The sequence below is a fragment of the Balaenoptera musculus genome, chromosome 15 (genome assembly GCF_009873245.2).
Source record: "Balaenoptera musculus isolate JJ_BM4_2016_0621 chromosome 15, mBalMus1.pri.v3, whole genome shotgun sequence".
Taxonomy (NCBI): domain Eukaryota; kingdom Metazoa; phylum Chordata; class Mammalia; order Artiodactyla; family Balaenopteridae; genus Balaenoptera; species Balaenoptera musculus.
Genome location: NC_045799.1, coordinates 81,996,452 through 82,016,244, shown reverse-complemented (window position 1 = coordinate 82,016,244; position 19,793 = coordinate 81,996,452). Strand labels below are relative to the sequence as shown.

Here is a 19,793-nt window from a genome sequence, read left to right as displayed (position 1 = left end):
CAGAGACCTTGAATGATTGTGACATGGCTCTTAAGTTCCAAGATGAATTTGAGGGCAACCATGGAAAGCCCAAAAGGAACAGCCACCTACTACAGAGGCTACCAATGACTAGGTGATGTTCTGAATAATCTTCCAAGCCCTGAGTAATGTTCCATTCCCAGCGAGGTTTGACCTTGCTGTGGTTGCCATTGTTTTCTCCTTCTACTTCCCTGTGACTCTTCAGTAATCCACTTGAGTAGGTTTTCGCTCCTCTATCACTGGCTGGCTCCCTGACCTATGGTCCTCCTTGAAGACATATTCCCAGAACTTCTGCCTCCAGATTCTTCCTCCTATTTCCTTCCAGTGTTGCAAGTCATCTCTAAGAGCCATTACATTGTTGTACGTTGTATTTTTCTTCTTTGTCTAAATCTGCCTTCTCCCCTATGCTCCCACCCCTGTTCGTACTTTAAAGCGCCTAAAGGATCCAGGAAGGTAGGTTGTTGAGTGCAGCCAGCTGGGTATGTTTTTGTATTTATATATTGTGTGTTGAAGGGACTGTAGGAAGCCTTTGCCTGCTGATATAATGGCACAAGGAACTGATGTGGCCTGGTGGCATTTTCAATTTCCAGTTCATTGGAACACTCAAGATGTCTCCTAGAAGAAATGCTCTTCTTGAGAATCAGGATCATACCCAACAGACTCTAGACTGGGGAGACAGGAAGCACAAATTCCACATATAGGTTGCTGGTTATGATGGTAATAGGGGCCACTCCTGTTTTGACCCCTTGGTTCCTGTATCCATGTAGTCTTTCTATTGGAGACACAATACCATATATATGTTATTGGTTCAGTGCATATACTGTATCTTGGAGGGCAGCTGCCCAGCTTCACAAGGTGCTGTATCTTGTATCAGCAATTTAGCTGAGTCTTCAACGTGCCATTCCACAGTTCCATCACGCTAGTTGTTTCTGGCTGATGAGTAAACACTGTGAATTCTGTGGTTACAAGCTCATTGTCACACCTCCTTGACTATAAAATGGGTTCCTTGGTTTAAGGTATATCCAGTGGATAAGGCATCCTATAAGCCCTCAGATGATGGTGTGGATGGAGGCAAAGCACTCAGGGAAGACAAACCCATATTCAGAGCATGTATCGATTCTGGTGTGATAGTTCCCTTCTTTTGTATCTATCCATGCCTAGTGCAATGGTGGGCATGTGGGAAAGAGTAGTGAAGTGTTCAATCCCTTGGGAATAGTGGCTCCTACATTTTCTTTAAAGCAATATAGTTTAAGTTAAAAATCATAAATTTTGTGAGTTCGTTGTTTCCACCTGCATCATCTGAATAACGGTTGAAAGAAAATTGTGCTCAAGAGCAAAACAGTAGCTACTGTTTCTTACCATCCTTTGTTAGGGATTGGTGCCTATTGGTGGGACATGGACTCTTAAATGGGTGCCTCCTGAGGACCTCTCGCTGGAGAAAACTGCCCGAGTCAGGCAAAACTTAGACACAAATGCACCACCGTCATAGTTTGTTCACCTCTGCTGTAGAAACGCAACACTCTGCTGAGAGGTACAACCTTTGGGGAAATGGCAACTCAGGAAAGAATCTCAAACTTATAGCTATCCTAGAATATTAGAAGAGCTTGAAATGGTGCCCAATTCTTGAGCTTGTTTTACAGAACAGCAGCTAAAGGAACAACTTGCTTAAAAAACCCTCTGCCTTCACTGAACAAGCTCGCTTAAATTATTTTTTTCAAGTTACATACCCTCCAAGCTTCACGTAGCCTAGATAATATACCAGGAGATTCCTCAACTACCCCTATAGATAACACCTCTGACATATGAGTGGCTATAGTAACAGGGACTAAAGCTGTTTTTCAGAAACTTGGAGTCAGCTCTTTTCCAGTTCAAGCTGGCTAAGACTGGTTGGGACCACTGATCCTAAAACTCGGCCTGTGCAGGTGTCTGACGAATGAACTTTTGACATCAGAGGGCCAAAAACTCGAAGCTCAGATCATGCTAAGTGCCTGCAGTTTTGAACATGCATTCCATTAAGAAGGCTGTAACTCAGATATGCCTTTGCAGAACACTGATTGCCTCACCTTTCCCCGACCTCCTATCACCTTACCCCACACCTAAGATCAACGTGCTTCTTTATCCAATAAAAATCTCAAGCCCCTCACCTTCAGGGAGGTGGATCTGAGATTTGTTCTCCTATCTCCTCACTTGGCTTCCGTGTTAATAAACTCTCTGCTGCAAACCTCAGTCTCTCAGTGTTTGGCTTGCTGCCCATTGGGCAAACGAACCTGGTTCATAACAAGTTGTTAATGACAAGCAGGAAGTAATGTGTCATCTGTTGTCCCAGGGATTGCAACAGGAACAATGGACATCACCAGGAGGTATAGTTCTGTTCAACACACAAAAAACTTTCTAACTGGAGCTGTCCAACAAGCAATTGACCAAGCAGTGCTTTTTTTTTTTTTTTTTTAAGCAGTGCATTTCCTATCCGTGATGCTGACTCCCTTGTGACAGAGATACTATAGACTAGAGAGATTGTGTCATAGTAGGAAGTTGCTGTAGATCCATGAGATACTCAAGGAGAGAAAGGAAAGGCATATCAGAATCTCCCAGAGGCTCATGTAGTTTGAAAAAGCATGGAGAATGTCACACTTGATTTTTCTTATATTTAACTGTAAATGTCAAATATCATTAAAGGGTAATATCTGATTTGTGAGCTTAAACAAAGGAGTAGTAGCTAAAGTCCCTTCCAGATCACTGTTTTGATCCTTTAGTCGACTTGCCAGTCCCTGGCGGACCTAGTCCCACCACAGGACATCACATTCTCTAAGGATGCAGGAGGTCCTAATGCCCTAGGGCCTTCTGTGCTAGCCCTGGGCCCGCCTGTCCACGTGCACCGTGCTTTACCCATCCCTCCTTCTGCAGAGTCCCGTCTTTCCACCAGGAACACAGCTCTTTTCCAGTCTCTCTTCCACACCAACTTGCTCAATGCCCCCACCGTCCCCCAAGAACCGTATTATGTTTCGATCCTATGATTTTCTGAGGTTCTCATATAACCGAAGCGCCTTCAACCCTGGCTGTAATCAGTGTATTTTGTACCCCTGTGCTAGTTCCCGAATGGCTGACTCACGGAGGTCGGACCACTAGGTTGGACATTTCGTCCTCCTCCCCGACACGCAGCCCCGCGCAAGAGCCACCACCCCGCGGGGAGTCTCGAAGGTTGGCTGGAGCCGGGGAAGGGAGAGCGGGGCCGCCTTCCCAAGTCCGGGGCTGTTGCGGTCACTACCGATGTACTGGCTACAGAGCGGCCAGCGGGGGTCAGCAGAGAGGGTGAGACCGGCAGAAGGACGTGGATGCAAAAGCCTCGCAAACGAGCCTTAACGACTGCCACCCGCTCATCCGGGGCCCTCATCCGGGGCCCTCATCCGGGGCCCGCCCTGCCCCCAGCCATCGGACTCCGCCTCCGGAAGTACCACAGAGAAGCGCCGGCCTCCGAGCGGCCTAGAGCGATCCCCGAAAGGCTGTGGTGGCCCCGCGAGCCAGGGTGTCCGCGACCGGACGGCCGCCTGGCCCGCCCCTCCGCTTGGTGAGTCTCCGGAAGGCGTTCTGGGGTCGCGGTGGGTCGGCCTCTTGCTTAGCCTCCCGGGGAGGAGGAGGAGTCTCCTGTCCCCGGCTGACTGCGGTTCTCGTCCCCAGGAGCGCGCGGGGCCGGGGTGCGAGGGCCCGTTTCTCTTCAGTCAGGGTTCGCCCCGACACCCCGCGGACGGAGGGCCCCGCCGTCAGGACCCGGTGACCGTGCCCTGCTGTGAGCTGGGTTTCTGGGGCCCGCTTCGCCCTTTTGGGACAGTGTCTTGACCTAGCAGGGAAGTGGGAGGAGGGCAGCGCCGGGCGAGGCCTTCTGAGGGCCGGGCGCGAGGGCCCTTTCTGAGGGTGTGGAAAGGGGACGGAGCGCTGCCGCGTCCTTGGGTGTGAAGGACAACCAGTCAGACGTGTTCGAGTCGCAGCCCTTCCCTGGCTTACTGTCAGGACTGTGGGAAAGGCCTGCCCACCTGGTCTGAGTTATCGAAGGGTCTGACCCCCCCTCAGAGTGGAATTTGGTTATCGGTCAAGGCCATTCAGTAATTCAGAGTGGGCTGACAGAGTGTTTACCAAAAAATTCTTCGGGGCCTGCTTTAAAAAAATAACGAGTAATCGGAGCTAGTATATTTCTGTGGGTGCGTTCCTGAGCCTTGAAAGAAGTTTGTAAATGTCAAGTATTTTCAATTGACACAGAAAATTTTAGGCTATTAAATTGTGTTTCCTTGATTAAAAAAAATTCCACAAATTCTGGATTAGTGGAGTTCAAATAAACCAGCATACTTGGACCATTTGACTTGGTTCTTAAATATCTGAAAGTGAATAATGTCCATTTTTCTTCCTGCTGTTTATTTTAGGTGGTTAATCATCATTAACTAGTTTCATTGTGTCTACAGCGTGCAAGATACTTTGCTGAGTCCTGAGGATGTAAGAGGACGGGCTGTTTTTTAACTTGTTACAATAATTTCTCCTAATCTCACCCCCACAGTGATGGTCATTGTTCTCCAGAACAGGGATGGAGGAAATATCGGCCCAGGAAGCAGCAGGATCTCCAAGGGTCCAGTTTCAGCCTTTGGAGACCCACTCTGAGGGTCTGTCCCCAGAGCCTCAGTTCGTGCAGGACACCGACATGGAACAGGGACTCACTGGGGGTAAGGCGGAGACAGCACTTCCATCCAGGAGGATGGGCGTGCAGAGGGGCTCCTGGGCCTGGCGTGAGAGAGGCCAGGGATTTCAGTGAGAGAGTGGTCCCTAGAGGGAGGTCTTGAAGGGTGGCACAGACGTGACTCGGTTAGGTCCTGGTCTGGGTCCCTCTGTTGAGGTCAGCCTGTCCTTCTTTAATAGGCCGAGTGGTCTTCGCTCCCTCTGCCCTGGCTGTTTCTCCTTCATGCAACTTTCACTTCATCCCAGTTACCACATTCAGAATAATTTCTAAGAAATGCTGCTTTTGCCGCACCTCACCGCCCTTGCCTTGCTTTCACTTCCTCTTAGATTTAGGGCCTGTCCCTCCCCCCTGTTCCCTTAACTTAGTTTCTTCCCTCCTTGATCTTTTATGTTTTGCCAGCTGCCATTCTGTTGCAACTGCAGTGTTCGTGACTAATCTAATTTTGATCAAGAAAACAACCATCTAATTCCTTGGTTGAGCCCCATGTATACATATCACACATTGACCATACAATAACAATGTATACATATCACATGTTGACCACAGAATAACATTTGTATGTATTATATAGAGAGGTTGATCTGTCTTGTACGGCCTTTGTCGTGTATGAAGTTTGTATGAGATTACTGGTGGCCGGCTGCAGTGCCTGAAATAACTTGTGTGTCAGGAACACCAGCCGAGTGCCACGGTGCGTAGAGTGCTGTGGAGCGTTGTGAGAGTGTGGAAAGGATTATGAGGAAACAGATGACCATTCCTTATCCTTGAGGGCCTTACACACTGGTTGCAGAGACAGTGCCCAGTCTCAAAAGAAAGGCTTAATGAAGTTTACAGAACAGTGTCTGGGAGAGCGTCAGAAGTCTACTAAATAACTATGGCTCTGGATGAGTCACTGCAAATCTTTATGCTTTGCTTTGCCCGTTTGCAAAACGGGTAACAGTGCTTACCCTTCTGTTAGAGGTATGTCATGTCGTGGGGATAATGTACAATATGAGATTTCATAATAAAATCCTGTATCACGGGTCCAAGCATGTGTAAGGAGGGCATGCAGGTGCTGAGAAGGTGCAGAACATGGTCAATACCCGATAAACATTCGTTGGTTTTGCCGTAATGTTGATGTGAGGAAGGGTCCCACTGACTCTCTCTTTCGTAAGGGAGCCCTGGGGAAGGGCTGCTCTCACTCTTGGCTCCTTTCTCGTCCCTCAGCTCCACCTGTCCCCCAGGTGCCTGCTCTTCCCCACGAGGGAAGCCCAGGAGACCAGGCAGCTGCGCTCCTGACAGCCAGGTACCAGGTGAGCTGAGGAACCCTCTGCTTTTCCTCAGGGACTATTGCTGCTGATTGAGTGCGGTCCTTTCCTCATCCCATCCATAAACCTTGCCTGAATTTTTTTTTTTTTAATAGCAGACCCCAGGTTGGGTGCTGATCATCTTCAGAGACCTGGACTTCACAGAAACCACCTTTCCATCTCCCCAATACCACCAGCAAACACTTCCTTTATCCTTGGTGCTGTCATGGGCGCTTATTAGATGTTAAAGGGTTGTGGAACCTATTCCCTAGATTCTGCTCTGTTGTCCCTCCTTTCCAACATAAATGCACCCTGCAGACCCTCTGTGTCATCTCCTTCATTCTCTGGCCATGATGCTGTGGTGGCCTCCTTCCCCAGAGCAGCCAGGCTGTGTTATTTCAGGAGTTTGTGACATTCGAGGATGTGGCTGTGCACCTTACTCGAGAGGAATGGGGATGCCTGGACCCTGTTCAGAGGGCTCTCTACAGAGAAGTGATGTTAGAGAATTATGGGAACCTGGTCTCACTGGGTAAGGATTGCCTTTCTTATTATTCAGTTTACCGCTTAGGATTTCTTTACTTCCTTGTTTTTGAGTAGGCGTGAGGTCGGTCTCTGAGCGTGGCTCAAATCCCCGGTCGTAGAACCTCCGATTCCTCCTCCTTTCAGGTCGTCTCCTCTGGGAGTGGGTTTCCTTTGGGGGTTTCAAGAGGAGACATTCTACTCCTTAACTTCAGTTAATGTTTCTTGCTTTTGTGGGGCGTCTGTTCCCTGTTAGAAAAGGGAAACTTGCTGGTGCTTTGCAAGTTCTCACTTTCCCTATCTTTTCCTTTTTTATGAGAGAGACTCTAGGGCCTCCCAAACCACAACCAGACACTTTCCTTCCTGGTAATTCAGTGCCCCTGTATCTGAGAGTTTCCCATTTTTCTCAGAAGAAGAAATGCCTTTTTTTTTTTTTTTTTTTAAGATAGGCTAAAGTCTTTGTTGAATAATCCCTCACCTCTTAAGATCCCTAAATTCATCTGCAAGTAGGCAGAATTTGAGAGACTTGATTTCAAGGCATGACTCACTGCGAGTACATTTCAGTGAGTCACCCAGAAGGTAATCCTGCGTAACCTCGCCCGAGCCGCAGAAGTCTCAGACTTAGACCGAGTCTCTCCTTTGCCATCTGGATGGTGCAGTTGGCAGCTGAGATTAGGCGACCTGTGGCGCTGTAGGGAAGGAGCAGCGGGAGTTGTCGGCATCCCCCTCGGTGTGAGCATTGCTCCTCTTTCTTTTTTTGCCTGTCTCTGCTGCTCTTTTCTTTGTTATGTATGTGTGTACTTAATCACGCTTTTTCTTTTCTCTTTCTCTCTCTCTTTTTTTTTTTTTTTTTCCTAACTCTTTTCTGCTTTGCCTGTGCTGGTGGCACCCAGGGTGTGGTCTTGTCCCCTTGATTACACTCAGGATTACAGAGGTCTTCTTCTCTGTGGGGAGGCAGCCTGCCCACGGGGAAGGTTTGTAGTGTGTTTTCCATTCCTGGCTCTTTGATCTTCGTAGGCATACTTCTCCGCCTTCCCACCACCCGGATTCATAGTGTGAATTCCTGCCCGGCCCTGAGTCACACCCAGGCAAGTGCTTTCTCTGGAGAAACTCTTGCAGTCCTTTCAGCAGGAATCTCCAAGAGGTGGCCCAGGTATCGGCTTCCCATCGATAGTGCTCGCCCCCGCTCGGAAACTCCTTTTCCACGATTATGAGATATTGCACTTGATTGATGGAGTAGATGCTTCTCAGGATGCCACCACCATGTAAAATTGCAGCTCCTCAGATGACCTTTGATAAATTTCAAAGGGCCAAGGAAGCCCTCCGTTGCAACCAGAATTTTGAACCCTGAATTCTGAGTTCAGTCAGAAGCCATGGTTGGTGGTCATCGACTTGTGTTCTCAGAAACCACAAAGTTCGACTCCAGCTCTTCGGTTATGATCTTTTCATGTTATTTTAGACTGTGGAACATACACTGTGTGCCCCTCCTTTTCTGTAGTGAACATGACCTGCCCCTTCTGTTGCCTAAATCTCCTGAGACCCCTGGGCCTTTCTAACGTTCTAGTCTTTTGCTTCCTTTAAATCCCTGTGGCCCCCTCCAGGGTCCTGCCTTCGTCCCGTTTATTCTTTGTGGGGCTGTACAGATTGATGCGTTTATATGACCTTTCCTGATCAAGTGTTCCTTAGCTTTTCCTCGATGGAGCGGAAAGGCTGTCTTTCCTTCAGGCTGTCAAATTGAATGTATATTCAACAACTTGTAAATTGTAAAGTGATATGTAATTGTAAACTACTGTTAATATCTAATAATTACATACTTTCCAACAGTTAACCTGTCTACTTTTTGGAGTAAAGAAACTTCTTAGTAGTTCAGTCAGCCTAACAGCACAGCATACTATTAGACTGAATTTTATCCCATTTCCTCTGTCATCTCTGCACATACACAGGACACATATGCACACTCACACATGCTGGGCACAATTATGTAAAAGAAGCCCTCCTACTCAACTTGTTTTTGTGACCAAATCAGCAGCCTCTCCTTAGTAATTATTTTTTACAATCTTTAGGAAGTAATTTTCATATTTGGGGGTTCAGCAAACTCCACCTGAAATTTAAGTTTATATACTTAGTTAACTTAGCTTAATGTTTGGTGTTGTAAAATAAGGACTTTATAATTCAGTCTCTCATTTAGCAGCCCTGTTTTCCAGTTCATATCTTTTTCCCATGATAGTAGTTCTGAGTTGTATTTGTCACAGATATCAGAACTTTGGTCTTTTGGTTAAGTGCTTCCACTACACAGTAATAAATATACAGAGTATGAACAGAGTAAAAGAATTAAAAAGTAGGTAAAAATTTTCATTACCAAATCTAAAAAGAAGCATATACTATTGCCAGTGAGTGAATTACTGGCTTGGGGGTCATACCCAAAGGGAAGTTATCTGTGACTCAGTGCTGGAGAATAATAAGAATGGGAAAAAAACTTGGATTACACTTCACATGGGGCAGTGTGGCAGGTGCCCTGTTAGGTGACAGCATTAGAAAGCTGCTTCCCAGAACTCTACTGGATGGTGAGTGAGCTGATAAATCAGGAATGTTTGGCACATACCCCTTGCTTTTTGAAGTTGATGTCGTGAGGGCAAAAATGATTTTGTATAGAATGTCTTTCACTACCACAGTTCACTACTGAGCAACCAGTATGTTACTAAGTACTTAACATATATCTCATTTAATCCTTACCATAACCCTGTGAGCAGATATTATTCTGTTTTATACCCGAGGCTAAGAGGAGTTAAGTGATCCAGCCAGGGTCAAAGCTAGGCTATGGACTCAGATCTGACTCTGAAGCCCATGCTTTTTCACTGTTTTGTGCCTTAGGACAGTTAGTCCAGCCACGTATAGTGTTTTTTTATATTTTTATGGCTCTGTACTATGATGGTAATTTAAAATGGCCACAATAAATTGGACAGACAGGCATGAGGTTGTACAGTTTGGGAGCAGAAAGGGCATACATTCAAGAAAAAGTAAAATTGTTAAAGGATACATTCCATTATAATAGGTATCTACACAGGAACAATATTGCTAAGGAGAGATTTTATTTGTGTGTTTATTAAGGACCAGGAAAAAAAGCATGAAGCTTTCAGATGGCTAAAATCTTAGCACAGCACTGGTATAGGCAACAAACAATGAGGTGAATTTTAAATGTTATTTTTAAAGATCAGATTAAGTTAAAAATAAATCTAATTAGAAAACTGGCAAGGTTTCAATTTTAAAAATCAAAATGTTTTAATAAAAAATTAATTTTAGATAGGAAAAATTTCAAATTTCGATAGGAAAAATGCATATTTTGAAAGCATAGATTTTTGACTTAAATCTAGGAAAAAGGCATTCAGGCCAGTGGTGAGAAAACCTGCTTTAATGCTTTCTGTGACCCTTAGTATAGATTGGAAAGAATATTAACTGTGGGTTCCATTTACCATCTGTGACTGAGCAGATTATTTAAACCGATTATAATGACGTTTTCATCTATAAAACAAAATATAATGTCTGCTTCCTGGGTTGTGTCAAGGCTTAAATCAGGTTATGTGCGTAAGCACCTGGCTTGTGCTGGTTACATGTTCTTTCTGAAGGGGCAGCAAGTGGTGGGAGCTATGGACCAGATTTCTTAATACAGACAAAGATTTCAGGAGAGTGTTCAAATTGTTTGTTTATAATGGAGTTTTCTCAGATTGAATGTTGCTCAGGCTGTGCCTATTATGAAGAGATTTTCATTCCTTTGACACTAAATGTTCTCTCAGGTCCCTTTTAATTAAACGTCATGATTCTAAATCTGTTGGATCCTGGCTCTCCGTGTATTGTTCTAATTACTGTTTCTCTGTTCTTTTTATTATTTTCACCTTTTGCTCCATTGTCACTATGTTGGTCTTCTGTTCTCTTTCTGTACGTATTTAGAGGAAGGGATGGATTTCATTCACAGTCATTATTTTTTACTAGTAGATTATTTAAAAGCCGGTTTCTGAAATAAGACTGTCTGTTTGAGCCCCAGCTTCACCAGTTATCATGACCTTGGGCAACGTTCTTAACCTCTCTGAATCTTAGTTTTCCCATTTGTAAAATTGGTACAGTAATAATTCCTATCTCCTGAAGGTATGGTGAGTATTAAGTGAGTGAAAGCTTATAAAGCTCTCGGTGTGGTACTTTGCACCTACCAAATGCTTAGTGAATCTTAGCTTAATATTTTGATAATACAAGTGACTTTAAGTCTGTATCTTAAATCCCGTTCTCTCTTCTAAACTGCAGTCTTGTATCTCTTAACTGCCTGCTAGGCATTCTCTCTATACCTTCCTATGTTACCTTAAACATGTGTCTAAAATCAAACCCCTAATCCAACAAGAAGATGATCTTTTTTGTTGTGTGTAAGTGATTTAAGTGTAGATATAGAGTAAATAACCAAAATTCAACTATCAAATACTTAGAAACACCTTAATAAATATCTGTCAAAAGTTGCAAATTATGTTATCAGAATTCTGAGCAGAGTAGTTGCTGTGTCATGCCATACTAACTTTTTTTAAACTTGCAAAACTATTTCATTTGACGTGGAGGACCTTAACTAAAATGTGTCCAAAAAGAGAATTGGCTCTATTTATGCCCAACAGGAATTCAGAAACACAGTAAATGCCTTTTTTATATCTGTTCTGATCTCCCTGCTCTTAAGCTGTCACGTGGAATCCCATAGGACAACTGTTGGTTTATCATACTTTTCAGGCCCAGAGCCCTTTTTAAAACATTGATTATCTGTTGACACTTGGGCACAAAATTGGCACTCAATGAGTAGCTCTTAAATAAATGAATGAAAAGAAGTGCAAGATACAAGGTACATGGTCCCTGCTATCAAAGAGTTTATAAATCAGGTAGGGGTGATAATACCTGAAAACAGTTTTAAAAAATCTGTAAACTTCATTATATAGAGACATGGCAGGATAAGAGGAACACATAATACATTTTGTAGACGTTCAGTAAGTGGAGAGAAAGGCTTTTGGAGATGAGGGCCTTGAGCTAGACCTTGTATGTGTGCTACTAGAAGCTTTATGGGCTGAATATGTGTAAAAACTGCCCCTTTGATACTGTAATAGTTCTGCCCCGCCTCAGAAGCAGACTGCCTCTTGCTTTTGCTTTAAAAGAGATGAGATCCTAGCAGTCCATTATGCAAGCCAGAGAAAGACCATTTTGTGTGAAAATGCACTTTTATTGCATCTTCCTCACTGTATCATATTACAGTAAGTTGTTTATATCTGTCTCTGCAGTTAGAGTGTAAGGTCCTTGAGGGGATGGACCTTATCTGCTTGGGCTCTTTATCTCCTACATACTTTGCATATAGGAGGCACCCCATAAATGTTTGTTGAATAAACAAGGGTATAAGCTCCTAAGGGGTAAGGATGTGTCATATTATTATTTGTTTCCTCATGTGCCCTGAAATGAATTGTTTCTTGAGATTGGTCCTTGGAATATTTTTTCAGCCTTCACTGATTCTGTTGCTACAGTTTAGCTCACCACACAACAGGTGCTTGAGAATTCACCTTTCTCCAGTCCAGCAGAGTTATATTTTGATGACCTCCATTTTGACCAGGTCTAATACTTGTAGGCCAGGTCTAATACAAAGAGTAATCTGTAGGCAACAGATGAGGAGTGATAATGATAATTTCTGTGAAGACAGGTACACACTCATGCCAAATTCCCTGAGTATGTCTAAGTGAATACTTATGCTCCCAAAAGTCATCAACTTGCCCCTTAGCACACCTCTTTCTAGAGCACAAATATGAACTCCCTGTAGAAGGTCTTTGGCCTTCTCACTCTCCAGGCCTTCCTAATGTCTTCTAAGAATTTACTTTCTCTCTCCATTAGCCATTAATTAAGAGAAAAAGTGGCTGGTGTAGTATCTGGGGATAAATTGCCACATCCCATCCCATTTCCTTCTCTGTGAGCAGGATTTCCAATTTCCAAGCCTGATGGGATCTCCCAGCTGGAACAAGATCTACAGGTCTTTGATCTGGAAACTAAGAATAGAGAAGTCTTAAGAGATGACTGCTCAGGTGAGTAAGGCAGAATCAATCAGATGAATTAGTAGGGAAATAAAGTCTAGTTGTTGAGCCAAGCTGTAGCTGCTTTGGCAGTCAATGAAGAGCTCTGTCTGTATCCCAGAATGGAGAGCTCTTTCCTTTTCCGTTCAGTTTTGATGAACTCTTATTTCGTCCCTTATCCGTAAGTTGTACTAGGTCCCTATTCAAGTTGCTTATCTATAATTCTGTTGAACTAGTTCCCTGTTACCTCCATTGAAACACCTTAATTGGTTATCTTCTTACTCTGCTGAACCTGCCCTCTATTTCTACCACACCTTGGACCACTTGGATCCTATCTCACTGCTCCTATTCATGCCCTTCCATCTGCTGTTGAGATTTTGTTCCTGTGTTTCAGAGTAAATAAACTTCTCTTACCCTGGTAGATTGTAGATTATTTAGTTTTCTCCTCTCTAAGTTTTGTTTTTCTAAGCACAGGGTACAGATTACATTTGCATTTTCTATTTATATATTGAATCAGATGGAGAGACCAGAGAAGAAAACAAGCTGTTGATTCCTAAGCAGAAAATTCCAGAAGAAGTACATTCATACAAAGTGAGAGTAGGAAGACTCAAAAAGGATATTGCCCAAGTTCCTGAGACTAGAGAAGTGTATAAGACTGAGGACAGATTAGAACGGCTTCAGGAAATCTTAAGGAAATTTCTCTTCCTGGAGAGAGAGTTCAGGCAAATAACAATCAGTAGGAAAACCTTCACCAGTGAGAAGAACAGTGAATGTAATGAACCTGAAAAAAGCTTCAGTCTGGACTCAACTCTTGATGCAGATCAGAGAGTTCTTAGAATACAGAATGTTGATGACATTGATAAGTATGACATGAGCCTCAACCAGAATTCAGCTGGTAAACATGAACAAATAAATCTAACACAGGATTTTCAGAGTAATGAATATAAGGAAAGTTTAATGGAACTCTCCCACCTTAATAAATGTGAGAGCATTCCTGCCACTGAGAAATCCTATAAATGTGATGCATGTGAGAAAATCTTCCATCAGAGCTCAGCCCTTTCTAGACATCAGAGAATTCATACTAGAGAGAAACCCTACAAATGTAAAGAATGTGAAAAATCTTTCAGTCAGAGTTCAAGTCTTAGTCGACATAAAAGAATACACACTAGAGAGAAACCCTATAAATGTGAAGCATCTGATAAATCCTGTGAGGCGTCTGACAAATCCTGTAGTCAGAGCTCAGATGTAATTCAGCATAAGAAGATTCACACTAGAGCAAAATCTTATAAATGTAGCACTTGTGAAAGAGTCTTCAGTCGTAGTGTACACCTCACTCAACATCAGAGAGTTCACAGAGAGATGCCTTGTAAGTGTACTGTGTGTGGCAGTGACTTCTGTCATACCTCACACTTAGCTGAACATCAGAAGGTCCATTGTGAAGAGAAGTCCTATGAATACAACGAATGTGGGTTGACCTTTATTAAGCATCAAGGAATTCGTCTCAGAGAAAAGCCCTATACATGTAATGAATGTGGAAAAGACTTCAGATTGAATTCCCGTCTTATTCAGCATCAAAGAATTCACACAGGAGAGAAACCACATGAATGTAATGAATGTGGAAAAGCTTTCAGTCAAACCTCATGCCTTATTCAGCATCACAAAATTCATAGGAAAGAGAAATCCTATGAGTGTAATGATTATCAGGATAATTTCAACCACAGCTCAGATCTTGTCCTGCAACAGGAAGTCCTCACCAGAGAAAAAGGCTTTGATTGTGATGCATGGGAAAAGAACCTCAGTCAGAGAGCACACCTTGTCCACCATCAAGGAATTCATACCAAAGAGAAACCTTTCGAATGTGATGAACGTGGGGAGACATTTAGTCAAGTTCAGGCCTCATTCAGCATCTGAGAGTTCACACCAGGGAGAAATCGTGTGTGTCCTGAATGTGGTAAAGGATTCGGTCCCAGCTCAACCTTTATTCATCATTGGGGAATTCACACCAGAGAGAAACCTTCTGAATGTGACGAACATTGGAAAGCTATTAGTCCGTGTTAAACTCTTTTGACACCTGCAAACCCATACCAATGAGAAAACCTACAAATACATTGAAGGTGGTAGATGCTTCATGCTATTTTCATACCTTAGTCACCATTGGAGAATTCATACTGGAATAAAATTCTATAAATGTGATGCATGTGAGAATATCTTCCATCAGAGCTCAGCCCTTTCTAGACATCAGAGAATTCATACTAGAGAGAACCTCTACAGATATAAAGAATGTGAAAAATCAGAGTTCAAGTCTTAGTCGACATAAAAGAATACACACTAGAGAGAAACCCTATAAACGTGAAAAAGCCTTCAGTCAAAGAAACTACTTTGTGAGCATCAAATTCATTTCATGCTGAATACCTATGAATGTAATAAATGTGTATGTGTGGGAGGATTCAGCCATATTCCAACCCTCATTCAGCAAAGAATCCATACCCAAGAGAAGTCATTTGGGTATATAGTAAATGACAAGTCTAGGAGTTCAAGTCTTTTTTCATCATCAGAATATCCACACCAGACCAGAATTTGATATAATGCAAGTGGAAACATTTAGCACCATATTTCAGGCTTTATTCAACATCAAAATATTGAAGGGAGAATTATTATTTGCATATGAAATCGTTAATATATAGTCCCAGTCTTTTTCATTGCAGGAGAATCTAGTCAGAGGGGTGACTTGATGAATGCAGTTCTGTTTTCTCGTGGCATTCTTTTATTTAATGGGTGTTATAAGTAGGTATGTATGCTTTATTTATGGAACTCATTTAAGCTATTTTTATTTTAATGTGGCCTATAAACATTTTTATTTTTCCTGAAATTGGTTCTTATTGTTCACAGCTTCCCTAAGATACATTGATACACCAATGTTAAAACATGTCAACTTCTGGAAAGTTTCTCATTTAGCTTTTTCTGCTGTTCTCAGCTGAAGTTCTCTCCAAAACAGACTCAGGCCTGCTGTTTTCTGAGGACCCTATTTCTTTCCAGCCGTAACATTTGGATTCCTATTGATTTCTCCATTCTCTTAAGCACCTTCAATGATGGTTTCCTAGTTTTAAGCTTTACACCAGCAGGTATGCCACCCCTACTTGCTTTTTTGGTGTCTTCTGTCCTAATGCAAAGTATCTTTCTTTAAAAGAAATGGATTTACACACCCTGTCCATCCATGAGTATGAAGGATTCTGTTTCCCCTGAGTTTGTGGCAGGCAGCATTTTCAAGTGACACCCAGGTTCTTAGCTGTGTTAGCATTCACAGCCTTCTAAAAGAGATGAAAAAGACCTTAGGAAGCCAACAAGACTGGTGGTAGCCTAGCTATATTCAGCACCTATTCTGCATGTCTAAGTTCAGAATTATTTTATGTATGTCCATTGAAGGCCAGCAGAATGCTCAAGTCTGCTTTTGATAGGGCAAAACGTAAAGCACATATACTAAGAAATCAGAGATCTTCGTAAGGGAATGCTGCCTTCCATCAAAGGTATTGTTGTTCTTGTGTAATATCTTTAGAGAGAGTATTTCAAGAATGGCAGATATGCCTGTAAAATTTAACCATTACAGTTTTTCATTACCTGTTTGGAATTGTTTACACATCATATTTTTTGTATTTTACTAGAGTCTACAGGCCATATAAAATAACATTTTTTTTTTTTTTGATTGATGAAACTGAGCACAGATGTTGGCTCCAGAGTTCAGGGTCACTGTCATAACACCTAGCAAGAGTTCATGATTCTTTAGATGATATCAAAGCATTTTATTGTATTTTTCCATCTTAAGCATCAAAATATTTTGTGAATAAGACAAGTGTTATTTAAAATTCTAGTTGTCGTTCCAGCGATTGAGGCTTTCATAATTCATATGTTAAAATATTCACTAGGGATCCTCAACAAATATATAAAAATTCATTGCTTACTCTGTAAGCCTCTTATGGCTAATAACCTCTAGGGTAGTTCTACCACAGTATTTTACCTCTTAGGCATCAGCAAGCATAGGATCTCATCAGGGCACGGTAGGGACCTAAATGAGTTGATCTAAATGCAAAGCATATGAAAAATGCATGTTTTCGTTTTCCTGTCTATGAACATGTATACCCTATGGATAGAGACCACGGGTAGTCACCTCCGGTGATTATGAAACAGAAGATTAAGTAATCTCTAAATAGCAGAAAATGTAAAAATCACATGTATGCATTTGGTTTAGGAATGTGCTTTTGTACTTCCACTTGAATAAAGGTGTGTTTGGTACTCTGAGAATCTGTTTTAAATAAAATCTGAAGTCCTCAGCCAGAAGCATTTGGGAATCTTAGAATCACCTTCCTGGCTGCAACTCAGTTCCTTCTAGAAACCTGCTTCACAGCAGGGATAAATCACTCTCCTTCGTACAGGTACAAAGCTTGCTCTTCCACAGACCTCTGGAATAAAGTCTGAATGTTTACAGTTTAAAGGGTTATTCGGTTGGGATGCTCTTGGCACATAAAGTAAGGGTAAATAGTTTGAGGTTTCAGTAGAGCTAGACAGAATGTGTTTTTTAAATAAATAAAAACATTTTAAAAAATGAGAAACCAAAATAATCCTTGAGGGCAAGTAACTTGTCTCTTTAAGCTTGCTAATACTTAATTGGTCCAGTATAGTTTGTGTTCTTAGTCTTTTTAGCCTTGAAGATGGGGGAGGGAAGAGAAGAAATCTAATAGTTGGGGCACCTAATTTTATCTATCTGTCCACCTACCTACGTACACATGTATGTATATATGCACATATTCAAACAATCCTCACAAAAACTCTGCAAGGGAACCAGCTCCGTTTTATAGAGGAACTGAGGTGTAGAGAGGTTGAAAAACCTGTAGGGTCACACAGTAAGCTCAAAGTCAGGGCTGTTTCACTCCAAAGCTTTCCATCATCGTGATGTTGGTATCGGACACATCCCAGAACCTAGAGAAGAGACGTTTTCTTTGATAGTTTTTGTTCCCTGTTACATGCCCAGTGATTCACCATTAGTTTGCAGCTGATCCTAAATGCTCCCAGAGCTCTCTGGGAAGCTGGGAGAAAATATCCCAGTGTCTTTTGGGAGCTAGTTAGAACCCCCCCGCCCCACCCTTTGAAACAGGCTTGACAATTTTGACAACGACAGGCTACAGGTCAAATCTCCCGAATTCCCATCTTCTGCCAAGACACCCCCACTGCCATCACTAGATTTATATTTCCATTTCTCAGTGACCCAAATGCATTCTTAATTTTTCTGACAACTAGGACTTACTAATGGATACATATCCTTACCAAGGTTTACTGTCACCTCTGTTTATATTATAGTGGTGGAGCACAGGGGGTAATGGGAAAATCAAGTTTGATTCCTAGGTTTTTGGCTTGAGCAAGAGTGGGTAGAGGTAGACTAGAGATGGAGAGTGCTGAGAGTGGAGCAGGGAGAGTATTTCGGGCAAAAGAGAGCATGTCAGAAGGCCTGCAGAGGAAAGAGTATGGCATTTTCAAGGCAGTAATAAATGAGCTCTTTGGAGAAAGCCTCACCTTAGGAAATAGTATATGGGTAACTGAGGATTTGAGAACGAAGTTCAAAGGAAGCCTGTAGGGTGTTATCTCAGAAACAATGGAATTTCTCACGTCCAAATAGGTAACCTCGTATGTCCTTTCATTCATTAATACAGTTGGCAGGCAATATGATATTTAGTGGTAGCCGGTGGATACAGTTAACCTAATCAGATGCATTAAACAATCCACTGAGTAAAGAAGACAGATGAGTCAAAGCAATGACTTTGGAATGAGACATAACGTTTGAACTTTACTAGCCGTATGACTTTGGACATTTTACTTAGCCTTTCTAGTTTTCTTGTGTGTACAGTATGGTTGTTAATAGCATGAAAATTAAATGAGATAATGTAAAAGCTACTGGTCATATACTAAATGCCCAGAAGTTTTTAATGTAAATACTAATATAAAAAACGCTACAATAGAGGAGAGATACTTAGCATAAAATCTAAAAAAGAGGAAATCAACGAGCAAGCGTTTACCAGTGCAGGACTAGCATTGTCCAGGGAGGGACACACTGAGCTTGGAGAACTTAAAATACGACTAGAGAAATCACTAGGCATTTGTGGTCTGTGTGGTAGGAACTGCCTCCTGACGGGCACTTCCTGCTGGAGTCGGCAAACTGACACGCCTCTAACATTCGTTATCATGCGGCATCAAGTCTTAACACTCCCTTCAAAATACGAGTGCATGAAGGAACCAATGTTAAACCCAAGACTTAAGAATGGTTTCAAATAGATGGTGCTCTGTACAAATCAACAAGAAAATATTGATTTTGGAATTATTTTGCTGCCTCATCCCACTCTCTTTAATGAAATGGTTACCCTTTTATATTTGTATTTCATCCATGTTAATAAATTTACAACTTGGACGTAATTACGAGCGTCTTTCCCGCAGTTGCTTACGTCCCGCAGACAGCATTTCCCCGTCTTCCTCCACTGTCTCTCCCGAGTGTGGTTAGCCGCCAGGCTCTGGTTTGAACGCGCCAGGGTTGAAATCCTGCCTCTAGTTTGCTCGCTGGCTGTGCAGCTTCTGGCATGTACGATAGTAAAAAAGTATCAACTTTGTGGGATTGTTGTGAGGGTTAATGAGATAATGTTCGGTTTCAGTGCCCCATAACTGGTAGCTGTTATGTTTGAGTTTAGCAGGAAAATCCTCTTTATCCTTATCCTTTTTTCCTGCTTCAGCATATCAGATACGCCTCTGCAAACCTGTACTCCAGGTGCAGTAGGTGTTTGGATCTTGATCCTATCTCTACGGCTTTTCTTCCCCTTTCAGCCCTTTGGTACCAGTACGTTCCTCCTCTTTGTTTATATGCTCCAGGCATAACTGGGAAGCTGAGTTGAAGCGACAAAGGGAGAGGAGGACAGGCTGGACAGAGGGCATAGATAACAGATTTTGGCCCAGCAGGGTCAGCGTGGCCTGTGATCTTGAAGAAGGAATGTGGAGATGGGTGGAGCAGAGCGGAGGAGGCAAATGGGGTGAACACGGGACACTGGGGATGAGAAAGAAGAGACAACCAATTTAGATCGTAAGTCCACTTGGGCGATGAAGGGCAAATAGAGAATCTTTTCCGTCCTCCTTCAATCCCTCCTTGGGAAG

The 19,793-nt window shown here is 42.7% G+C and overlaps 2 protein-coding genes across 7 annotated transcripts in view; both read left to right on the top strand.

Annotated features, from left to right (window-relative positions):
* The first annotated feature begins 3,472 nt into the window (after window positions 1–3,472).
* Window positions 3,473–16,898, top strand: ZNF655 (zinc finger protein 655). 6 transcript variants are annotated; one of them, XM_036824688.1, is made up of 5 exons: window positions 3,473–3,583; window positions 4,562–4,724; window positions 5,942–6,027; window positions 6,424–6,550; window positions 7,558–8,368. In XM_036824688.1, exons 2-5 carry the CDS (start codon window positions 4,589–4,591, stop codon window positions 7,752–7,754), a joined length of 546 nt encoding a protein of 181 aa, XP_036680583.1. In that variant the 5' UTR covers window positions 3,473–3,583; window positions 4,562–4,588; the 3' UTR covers window positions 7,755–8,368. The 6 variants fall into 6 exon arrangements, with proteins under 6 accessions (XP_036680583.1, XP_036680579.1, XP_036680582.1 ...); XM_036824689.1 differs by lacking the exon at window positions 3,473–3,583 and adding an exon at window positions 3,586–3,802; XM_036824684.1 differs by lacking the exons at window positions 5,942–6,027; window positions 6,424–6,550; window positions 7,558–8,368 and adding exons at window positions 12,519–12,623; window positions 13,129–16,898.
* Window positions 4,587–19,793, top strand: part of TMEM225B (transmembrane protein 225B) — a 45,583-nt gene continuing 30,376 nt past the window's right edge. The window contains exon 1 of the mRNA XM_036824710.1: window positions 4,587–4,724. The gene's annotated coding sequence lies outside the window, so the exon portion shown is untranslated. The remainder of the gene's footprint in view (window positions 4,725–19,793) is intronic.

Bases quoted from the DNA above. Each gene is read 5' to 3' on its own strand.
- ZNF655 (XM_036824684.1), top strand. From the start codon at position 4,589: ATGGAGGAAATATCGGCCCAGGAAGCAGCAGGATCTCCAAGGGTCCAG. The intron at 4,725-12,518 runs GTAAGGCGGAGA...CTCTGTGAGCAG, and splicing joins GGAACAGGGACTCACTGGGG to GATTTCCAATTTCCAAGCCT. The intron at 12,624-13,128 runs GTGAGTAAGGCA...ATATTGAATCAG, and splicing joins CTTAAGAGATGACTGCTCAG to ATGGAGAGACCAGAGAAGAA.